The sequence below is a fragment of the Cuculus canorus genome, chromosome 3 (genome assembly GCF_017976375.1).
Source record: "Cuculus canorus isolate bCucCan1 chromosome 3, bCucCan1.pri, whole genome shotgun sequence".
NCBI classification, from domain to species: Eukaryota; Metazoa; Chordata; class Aves; order Cuculiformes; family Cuculidae; genus Cuculus; species Cuculus canorus.
This window is the reverse complement of record NC_071403.1, coordinates 92561333-92572676: the sequence shown is the minus strand read 5'-3', so window position 1 is coordinate 92572676 and position 11344 is coordinate 92561333. Positions and strand designations below refer to the sequence as shown.

Sequence of the window (11344 nt, the reverse complement as noted above, 5' to 3'; positions counted from 1 at the left end):
CAGCTTGCATCACGGCAGAACCGATTTTAATATTTACTTGGACTGGTGGTGAAAATTTCATGAAAAATTCTGCAGAAGCAGAACACAGCTTCCACCTGCACCTGCAGCGACTCCTGCCTGATGAGCAGGGGAAGTCCATGGCATCAGGCTGGCCTCTTAACAGGACACCATTAATTTAATGCTTCCCCTGAAAACTGTTTCAAGTAACATCCAAAACGACGAAATCTGGAAAGAAAAAACAATGTCTTGATTTCCAGTGGACTGCGACCTCATATGCCTCTCACTGCCACTGAAAGTCAGACTTCCAGTTTTCCCTTTTCTTTCTTGGTAGTTTAATTGTATTGACTTACAACATATATTAAGTAAAAATACATTTTGTAAATTTTGTGTTTGCTTGCTTTGGATCCTTCTTTTGCGAAGGATCCAAACAATCTCAGCCCACTGCGGCTGCATTTATAATAGCTGCAGTAGCCAAACACAAGAATGGATGGATGACTTGGAACAGCCAGGAAATTTTAGCCAAGATCTCTCATAATTTCCCTTCCCACTCACCTTTGCAAACATTACTTTTTCCTTCTCTCCATCAGTATTTAGAGAGAAATAGCTGCTGAATGTGGCCACAGATGAACAAAAGGAGAACTTTCATTCACTGTATGCTTCAGAAACTGCCTTTTATCTAGGGAAATTTCTTCAGATTATTTCTCTCTAAAGGTATTTTTCTGAAACAATTAGGATCACAAAGGTAATACATAAAGTGTCACAGAATTTTTCTATGGCTCAAAAAATAATTAGCTTATTTGCATTATTAAACGTTAATTAGCTGTGAATGGTAATTTTTTTTTTTTTTAACAGTGCAATACTTCCATTTCTCATTACAAAATAATTTCAGGTCTATTAATTAGTTCTAACAGTAACTCATAGTAATGGATGACACCTTAAGTGAGCTATTAAATACACTTTACCGCTGATTAAGAAGAAGACAACTCAAAAAATTTGACTCGGTTTACATAAAGACAGAATATGAAACAAACCATCACAGATTTATTGACTTTTGTAGAAGCAACCCATCCCTTTTAAGTAACATGGACTTAGCAGAACCAAAGGCTTTGTCACACTTATATGAGGCATGTGGAGTGACAATTTAACAAATGGCCTAACATTTAAGTATTGTTTTCAAAATTTTATTTATAATACCATTCTCTGAAGAGATCTACATCTATATGCATGTACATATATTTGCTTGACATTCTCTGACACAAAACTTCTGCTTTTTGTATGCATGGGGGATCTGGATCAAGTATTAGAGTAGCCTGATTCTTAAGGACTAGACTTTTTCCCTCTGAAGACGTAAATTTATTTCAGTAATTGGCCATACTATGGTATACAAAACCAAATTTGTAACAGGTTATAGAAGTGTTCTCTCAGATAGTGAAACAACTTGAGTTCAACCCAAATTAACATACTGAGTATCACTGGTATTCATGTTCAAGAAATTTTTACATCTTGTATTAGCTTTACTTATATATGACTGGTTTATGTTGTAGATCACATCCATTACTATCAGAAAGCAGAGGGCCAGCATTACATATACTGAAAGTTTGGCATTTAGAAAATTTTAGGCAAATATTTCACTTTCTTCACAAACGCCAGAATAACTAGATGCTTGAGGTAACCTGGAATATTTTGAAAAAAATTAGGCAACAGATGTGGAATTCAAACTTAACTCTTAAGACTTGAAACCAAAAGCGCAAAATTGAAAATTGCATACTTGCAAATGCAATCACAAAATTGTTTAAGACAGCCAGGTTTGTGCAAGAGAGAAACTGATTGGAATATGGTGAACAGCAGTAAAGGTCTTCAAAGAAAGCAAGGATCTAAATGCATAAGCATTTTACGGGAGGAAACCCCCAAACCCATTAGTTCCAATTCATCAAAGAATCCCCTAGCTTGACTTAAATTTACTCAGTAAGACAATATGTTGAAACCACGTTACACAGAATTTCTAAGGAAGTTGAATGAAAAAAGTCACAGCTGATTAAAGCAGAAAACAAAACTCATGGAAAGAGTTCCCTGAGCAATCTGTTCCAACATACAGATGGAATATTTCATATTAATTCAAACAACTTCCACAGCTGTCAATAACCACAGTTCTCATAGATGCAAGAGACTGAGATTACAGTATCTCAGTGAATTTCAGTCTTTTACTTAAAGACTGAATATTCAAATACAAGCAATATATCATCATGGTCAAAATACCTCCAACATCTATTTTGTTGTAGGACAGAAGAAGGGAATCATAGGAAGCCCAAATTTTTCCACTAGAGTTACTTCATACCAGTCAATCATTAAAATTCTGTTGCTTTTGTAAAGGTTTCCACAATAACTTAAAGTACACTTACATTAAAAATTTGTTGATACTTTTATCAGAGAAACTCCCTCATAGGTTAGTAGATAGTAGTTACAGCTTATATCAATCTGTGCTGGTTAAAGATTGTATATAGTTTTTTTAGAAAAAAAAAAACCCACTTGAGACAGGCAGAACACTCATGCTGAAACTGCTTCAAATCCTCCTAAACATTTTCTGGTATAAGAGGGTGTTAAAAAATAAACCCTCAAACCCTAATATTAAATACTGTACCTGTAAAAAAACACCCCACTTGACTACAGTAAAACATTTTCCAGGAAGAATTAAAAGCAAAAACATACAACAATCTTTGTAAACATAATTTTCTCCTTTAACATTTTACATTAGCTTTACAGATAGACTACAGGTTAATAAATAAACGGTTCTGTGTTTTTTCAGACTAAACACACCCTACCCTTAGGTATGGGACTGTTGTGGGTAACTCGGTCACACAATTGCTGTGTGCTAACTATGAGGTCTGACACAAAACCCTGAGGCTAACACTATAGCTTGAGAAACAAGAGCAGGAGGGGAGAGACAAAGAAATGGTTATAGAACATGTTCTAACCTGTCACCATAAGACAAGGCTCAACTTGATTGCTTTCCTCAGTACAAGCGGACATGGGCTCAAATATCAATGTTTGCTTACCTTTGGTTGGAAAATGTTGGTGTGCAAGAGTGAACACTGAGTTAACATAAAGTTTCTTATGAAACTGAAGAAATCTGCGACAGAAGCAATTCAATTATTGACTGAGGCTTATGGTGAAGAGATCCCAAAGATCAAGTGGGTTCTCAAAGGAACTCATTTTCTGTTGGTAGGAGATGTGAAAGCAAAAGTGACAGAGATCCTCGACATCCTTTCAGAAAATTATCTATGGAATTGCTTTGAACATTGGCAGCACTGCATGCAGCTGTTTGCCAATTCAGAAGGGAACTATTTTGAAGGTAACTGATTTTCTTAATTCGTTAACTAAAAGCGTTACAGGCACAGTCTTGTTTTTTTTTTTTGTGTCAAACATTGTATACCACTGCTCCTGAAAACTCTGGTAGGGAAGAAAATCTAATTAGAAAGTCTCTTGGCTTTAGAGTAAGAGGGAAGGGATCTCCACTTCTGATATGTCTTTACTGACATAGCCCTGGGAGCATGGCGAGAGGGAAAGTAAAACACAGGTTGTGTCTGTTGTCCTTGGGAAACAGTTTTGGAAAGATATTTGAGGAGAAAGCACAAAGTCATGTTATAGTTATCAAAGTATACATGCACTTAAAGAGTGAAAAGAACTTGTATTTAAATATCTTAGAAGAATACAATAAGAAAAGTACTGCAAACATCTTAAACAAGACATTTCTGGATGTGATCTAACCTTTTCAGCTGATAATAATAACCTAGGAAAGAAGTACTAGTGAAAAGGAACATATAATTCTATATGTAGTACAATAGCTTTAATCAAATATGCATCTGCTTGCTATAAGATATTGGCTATAAGATATTGGCAATCTTAATCATAGTTTCAGAAAAAGCGTGTTTATGTACTCACCTGTGCAATAACAATGCTATGTAAAAGGACGGTTTAAAGAAAAGAACATACAAAACCCATGAAGAACAGAGTCTGTTTATTATATTTCATCTTGCATTTATGTTATCAAAGCAAAGCATTCTATACACATTTTTTGATATTTATGGCCATTCTACACTCATTATTGACCTAATTGCAGAGAGACAAAATGTAGGGACAAACTTGTTAAGATAAGGATCTTGATAATGCTTCTCTGACTTTGACAAATATTTATTTAAAAATAAGATACTGCTCATGGGTGGTTTTTTTTTCAATTAACAGTTAATAGCTCAATTCACAGAACTATGCGACACCATGGGACATGTAGCAGAATGCAATGATAATACATAATATTTCTTCTCTTCACTAAGCATTCTGCATAGGCAGAATATTATGGTAACAACTGAGTTACAGATTAATCAAACACCTAAATGGAAAGAATTTGGTGAGTGATGGAAGGTAACTTTTAGATACAAGATGATTCCATATTTATTTATGTAGGCAAAAAACCTACAGTGTCACAGCCAGTAGGAATTATTAGCTGAAAATACTAGTGAGCCAGCTTTATAGCCGGTATCACAGTATGTTTGCAAGTTAGGTATGGGAAAGACCTGTAGAAAAAAATCCAATTACTCTGATGTGTTTCAAAGCCCGCTAACACTACAATGGCTTTAAAAAAAAGAAAAAAAGTTCAATTTACTTTTGTTTTGTTTCTTAACACTAGTATTAACTGCAAAATTCCACTACTGGAATATCTTTAAAACAACTCCTGTGAGATGTGGAAAAACAGAAATGAAATCACACTGTAAGTTCGAATGCGAATTTTACTGCAACATAAAAATATCTAAAAACACTACATTAAAATATTTTAATAAATCACTTTGTTCTACAGTTTCTAACAGAGAAAGCTGACTGTCAGCTGTGCTATCTATAAGAATACCTGCTGGAAAACAGATGAGGTGTATCTATATCAAAATCAATTTGACTAGTCTTAATGTCTAAAAGTTTCTCACTGAGAGACTGATTTAAACCAAAAAGTTGTAGGATTTCCAATCAGATTAAATAGTTCTTCCATTATGGTTGTTTACTAGGTTGGCTGCTTCACTCTATCTGTATGAATGGATGAATAAAGTGTTGAATGGGCTAAAGAGGTTTTCTTTCATCCATTATTTCTGTCGTATCTTTTTAAAACAGAAAAATTTTCAAGTACTTTTGGAGCTGCAGACTGGTTCTTGAGGAAGTACTGTTATGGTAAATTGCACAGAAATACTTCAAACAAGTGTTACATGTGCCATACTTATAATTTCCAGCCCAGGATATGTAGGTTTTGTAACCAAAGCAGAACAAAGGAATTTATACAGAGAATAAATATTCCTTTACAGTTTTGCAAACAGAGTTTGATCAACCAAAAGTTAAAGATTGAGTTTCACAATGCACACATTGAAAATTATTTTAAGGAATGTTTGATTGTGGTGTGTAATACATAGAGGTCTTTAGAATTCATTAGCTCCCAGTAGCACATTGCACTGAAAGCATGCCACACAAATTCATTATTGTAAATACCACTTATGCAAGTGGGCACCTCTCCTAGATGCAGAATTCCAGGCTCTCAGCACTTTGCAACTACGTGGCCCTGAAATTCTTTGGATATGGAATATATTTAACTCAGTCTAGTTGTGCAGGAGATAGTTGAAGTGGCAAACTCACATTATGCTATGTTCCAAAACCTTCCAATAAAAAGTATATGGGTTAATTATAAATTCCGAGTCTGTCTAAAATTTCTCATCATTTCAAAAAGCAAAACCACACAATCATATCAAGTAATTAAACGGCAATAAATAGTTCTCCTGAAACTCAAGAGAATATGTGCATTCATCTCTCATTAAAAACAATATTATGTACCAACCTTTTCATCTAAACTATGTGTAAGGTGAAACAATGTTCCCAAACAGACAGTACTCACAGTGGAAAGCATCAACATTTCTCTTAAGCAAATTCAAAGCTATAATGCTGCTGCTACTTCTTTTCCTAGTATTATTGTTCTGAAAAAATGGGTGAAGTTGAGAGAAAAAGGAAAGTAATAAAACACTTCTTAAAATTCACCACTATTTCACAGTCACATGAAGGAAGCTGTGCTCTTTTTATTCTAAAGAAAAATCTTTGCAAGCATCTGGAAGTATTTTTCTCTGCAGTTTGTCCACAGAGAGAGATTCTCCTCTTGAAGGAAAAAAAGACTGGAGAATCAAATCCTGTTCCCTTTGCAGTTAGGGTAAATATTGCCAGCTACTACAGGGGTGCGTGGGTGGGAGCAGGATTTTCTCCTTAGTCCATCTGAACAACAGATTCCTTCAGCCCTATCATTTAATGTTAAAGTGGAATTTGTTTTATACTGCAGACCAATAAGCACCCTGGGAGCTTGATTGGTTGGTGCTTAATGAAATTGCTTCTGCTGACATTAGATACATTAGGATACTGATTAAAACACTTAATGATCCCTCTTGATTTTAAATTGCTAGCTTAGATTTGCGAGATGCCATCAAAGCGTATTTTTCCTTCCTTTCCTCCACCCTAATCCTGCTTCTCCTTGCCCTTTTTCTGTTTATGATCCTTAAAGGTTGTGGCTCATTGGCACCAGCATGATCACAAACCAAATGATAACATGATGTTGAACACTGCATTGTTTAAAATATGGCAAAACACAGAATATAAACACTGAATGACAGTCATCTTTAAAATACAATTTCTTGGTTCAAAGCTCAAAACATTTTTAAATGTGGAAACACTGAGGACTATAAATATAAAGGAAAATCCAAAGTCAGAATACACTTTAAGTTTTTAAAATGTTTGCTGAAAAAGGATAATACTGTAAACGTAAAAACAAGTATAAAAGCTTTACTTTTGAGCCTGAATGTGGAAGACAGTGAAACGTTACCAGATAATGGTGTTGGAGTAGTATTCCTAGGACAATAAAGCCATTTTTCATGGTCTTATACAAAATTGCATATCATATCACCTTCCAGTGGGAAATGTGTATATCTTATAGGCAAAATGACAGCTTATCCTCAAATACCATTAAACACTAGAAATACCAGGTGTGGGAACTTTGCCTGAAAAGGGGGAAAGCACAATAGCTGGAAAAAGTTCAATTTTCCTCAACAAATCTTATCAAGAGTCTTGAGATGAAATTATACTTACAAAAAAAAAATTTGCTTATGTACTAAAATCTGCTATGTCAGAAGCTTTTATGAAAAAGAAGTGAATATACTGAATTTTACACTTAATACAAACTTTAACCACAGAAAGTAAAGAAGTAGAAGTTTATGTACATTTTAGCACCATTATAAAGTCAGATTCGAATGCCAGTTCTGTCATTGTGGTTGTACCTTCAGTGATCCTGGAAAGAAGAATAACCGGATTTGCCGATCACAACAAAATATGAGTTTGCCATTTTTTTCTTTCTCTCTTTTTTTTTTTTAAATTAATTCTGAGCTTTATTTTTATCAGGCAGCCAGAGTGCATTTCTGTCAGCTAAATCCAAGTCCAAGTCCTTTTGGTCTCTGGATGGCTCGTATTGGCTCTGCTATCCCTTTGCCGTCTGGTCCAAGGCCCGTGCCAGGGGTCCAGCCCATACTCTGAAGCATTCTGTTTCCAATGTTGTTTTCTGGGATTGGTTGGGTGTTTTCACCTACAAACCCTGAGATTAAAGAAACACACAGCATTAATCAGCACTGCCTGCCATGTGGAGAAGAGCAGGATAATCTCCCTTAAAGCTTTAAACCTTCTTATTCTCCTAATTCATCTAATAGGTTGCTAGAACAGGCTGTCTTTGCACATGTTGACCTCCTGAATGCATATGATTCTAAATAATAGAGTCTTACCCTTTGCTTTATTTTTACTGTTTTTAAAGACTCACTCAGTTTCTAAGTATAAGAAATATTGTCACAGATCTTTTACATTCCAATACAGTGGATTTTATATCAGTCTCAAAGAACACGCTTCACTTGCACAAGTCTACCACATTGGCAAGATTACCTGAATTTCTTGTCCTATACAGTTAGTAAGCTGAGGCACATCATTTTAACGTGACCATCTTACCATTCTTAGCAGTATTTATCAATGCTCAAGATCTTTTTCAACAAAACACAATAAGTCATTTCTGATGAAGCAATTACAGTGGCTACAGAAACAAGTCATCTACAATTCTAAAATTCAGCTGTATCTTTACACAATTTCTCGTTAGTGTTTTCAATGCCTTTAAGTGTTTATGCTTTTCTCTTCATACCATCAAGATCTCTGAGAAAAGCTGCACACAGAAAAGATTGTTATGATTCGAAGTGTTAATATAACAGGGTTTGTTTGTTTTTTTTTTTTTTTTTACTAACAGATCATTTTTTCCCATGAAGGCATCATAAAGAGAAAGGTGAAGTCAAGTAACAAAGCTGATTTTTCCCTCATCAGCCAAACTCCTCAAGCTAGAGTTTGGAGATGTTGCATGGATAAGACTTCCCATATGTAACTGTATTGCATGAGGGATACAAACAATATTTATTTCAAAAATCTGCAGTAAAACTTATCAAGTTACACTAGGCAAACATTTTTAAAGACAGCTGAAAGTTTTGAACTAACACAACCAGCCAGATGTGGGCAGCTGGATTCCATTTTCAGCTTTGCTCAACGTCTCCCCCCCCTCCCCCATGACAACAGACTGCCCTCGTCCATAATGTGTGCAGCTTCAAATATTATCTGTTTAACTTTCTACCTATTTATTCTGGCCTGCTACTTTTGGAAAAATACTGTAGAAGGAGACTATGGTTTTTGAGACTATAACATCTTCAATCAAGAATTTACCATTGACAAGGAGCTAGCTCATCATTATATTAACTTACTAAACAAGAACATAAGAAAAGTTAAACATGCACTTCTGAAAAGCCTCATTTATCAAACACATACAAAAAAGCAAAGCCCCACAGTAGAAAACATATGCACAGATTTCAAAATCGGAGGTTCACATTAAAAACCTCATGATGAATGTGATGATGAATTTACAGTACTCCACCATTCTCCACTACAGAACTGTTCATAGTCAGTAAAACACTGGCTACATAAAAGATAGGTGGCTTCCTAGTACCTCGGTCCCCAAGTAAAAGAAAAAGGGAAATGGGTTGTGAGAAGTCATCCTTTAATACTGGTTTGAAGTTATACTTAATGCTATTCTTAAAATAAAGGCTTTAAGTCAGCAGCCTCCAGTCCCCTACAGAGTTCCTCTTGAAGTGACCAGCACAAAATTCAATGTTCAAGACTTCCTTTATTTTCAGACCCCCACAGGCAGAGGCAATTTTCATACAGATGAGTCCCTGACACTGCCTGGCATACACAACACAGGCTTCTTAGTTACACCTTCTAGTTAAAAAAAAAAAGAAAAAAAAAAAAGAGGGGGGGGAAAAAAGGAAAGAAAAAAGGAAAAAAGGCCACTGTTCCAACAAAACTTCCAGTAAACCTTGCAGGTAAAATCCTGGAAATGTGTTTTGGTCCATCTTTCACAACAAGTGATGGTAAGAAATGAAGCATTACTCCAATGAACATCCACGGAACAATTAAGAGGGAAACTTAACAGGGAATAAAGATCTAACAGATCTGCCAAGCAGGAAAGAGCAAGTGTAAGATTATATTTCATGACATCAAAGAACTGGAAATACTAAACCATTCATAATGTTGCTGTGGCGAAGACAGTAATGCTGCTGGAATGGTATGAAAGGCATAAGCTGAGAAACATACACAGCTTTTTTGTTAGTCTGTTTGTGGGAAACCCCCGCAGACTTTTTTCCTGTGACAGATGTACCTTTCTATATGAATTTCCATTCCCAAGACAGACAGAGCAACATCACAAAAAAGATACATGAAAGATCAATCTGTACCCTGACATGTTATTTAATAAACTGATGTTTCTATTTTTGATATTTTTTGAAGTAGCTCAATGTTTTTTTTCTGTAACTGACAGGATAACAGGAATACTCGTTCTTTTTAGTACTTCTAATACACTCTCCACTGTACATACTCTTCTAACTCTCATTAGAAGACTGAAACCTCCCCTGAAGAGTTCTGTTTTATTCTTGTACACTATCAGATTACAAAAAAAACCTAACCCAAAGCAACCAACCAACAAAAAAAGCAAAAACCACCATAAACTTGGCTTCACAACTCACTTTTCGGCAAACAATCAAACACACACTGTCCAAAGAATAAGGTATTTAGAGTCTTTGTATTGCAGCAAGAATAAAGCAAAACCAAAAAGCCACCTAAATTAACTAATTACTCCTTCTTGCAAATGAGGTGAATATGGATAGTTTTTACTCTAATTGTGAAGAAGATTTAATGTATGCAGGCCATTCTTTCACAGTGTAGACAGTTTTTACATAAATACATACCTACATCTGTCTTAAATTTTTCAAATGATGGGTGAAATATTCAGGAATGTTAATCAGTAATGCAACATATTTCACTTGAATCAGAAGTATTTGGGTAGTGGTATTGACCTCTTCCTCCATTCTACAACCAATCAGAAAAAAACATTTGCATTGCTGATTGACTGCATGATGGGAGAGAGCTCTTAAAAATCATGCTACACTGTGTGCTATTCCCCTGACCCCCATTCCTGTGCTTTGGGCTTTTATTTTCTAATTAAAAGCAGTAATTGTCCTTGCAATATTCATCTTCAATTTCAGTTTGTAATTCATGCCTATGGCACTTCTTGGACTACCCAGTAGGGCCTGTTAGAGAGAATGGTCCAAACGCATTGGCCTTGAAAATGCTATGCTACCTCTGGGATGTGTTCAGTCTTGACCCACCCAGGAGCAAGAGCAAAACCAACCCATTGCATTGTCCCACAAAAAAATAACTATACAAAATCAGCTTAAGAAAAAAAAGCAGCGATATATGTTTCTAAGTTTATTTCTGTATAAGGCTTTTGTGGAGTTCCAGGGGTTCCAAGGAAATCTCTGTACTAATAATTTGTGGGAATCTCCTTCACAGAGTCCGTTCTTTCTACAGAATGAAAATGATTTTAGCCACCATAACAGCTCGCTTCCTGATCTACCAGATAAGTAGTCTGCATGTAGAAGCGTCTTCCATTACAAAAGTGAGGAGCAAACACCGAGGAACAGTAACTTGCTTGATAAGACAGCACTGTAAAATACCCTTGCTTGTGTTCCTTCTCCCTGCAATACTGCCAACTGAAATAATAAAAAAGACCAAACCTCAATGTTTGTGTATATGAATAAACACACTGCAAGGTTTATGCACATGATGCATATGACCTTACATAGATAGAATATAGAAACTATGTGTAGAAAGGCAAAAGTGGGAAGGGGAAACCAAAAAACTCACCACA

The 11344-nt window shown here is 35.5% G+C and overlaps 1 protein-coding gene across 2 annotated transcripts in view; it reads right to left on the bottom strand.

Annotated features, from left to right (window-relative positions):
- Nucleotides 1–3864: 3864 nt before the first annotated feature.
- The window catches only part of GPATCH2 (G-patch domain containing 2), a 129296-nt gene continuing 121816 nt past the window's right edge, over nt 3865–11344 (bottom strand). The window contains exon 10 of one of the 2 annotated variants that reach the window (XM_054062218.1): nt 3865–7651. In XM_054062218.1, the coding sequence (XP_053918193.1) occupies nt 7482–7651 (170 nt within the window). In that variant the 3' untranslated portion in view covers nt 3865–7481. The remainder of the gene's footprint in view (nt 7652–11344) is intronic. The other variant, XM_054062219.1, reaches the window with a different exon arrangement.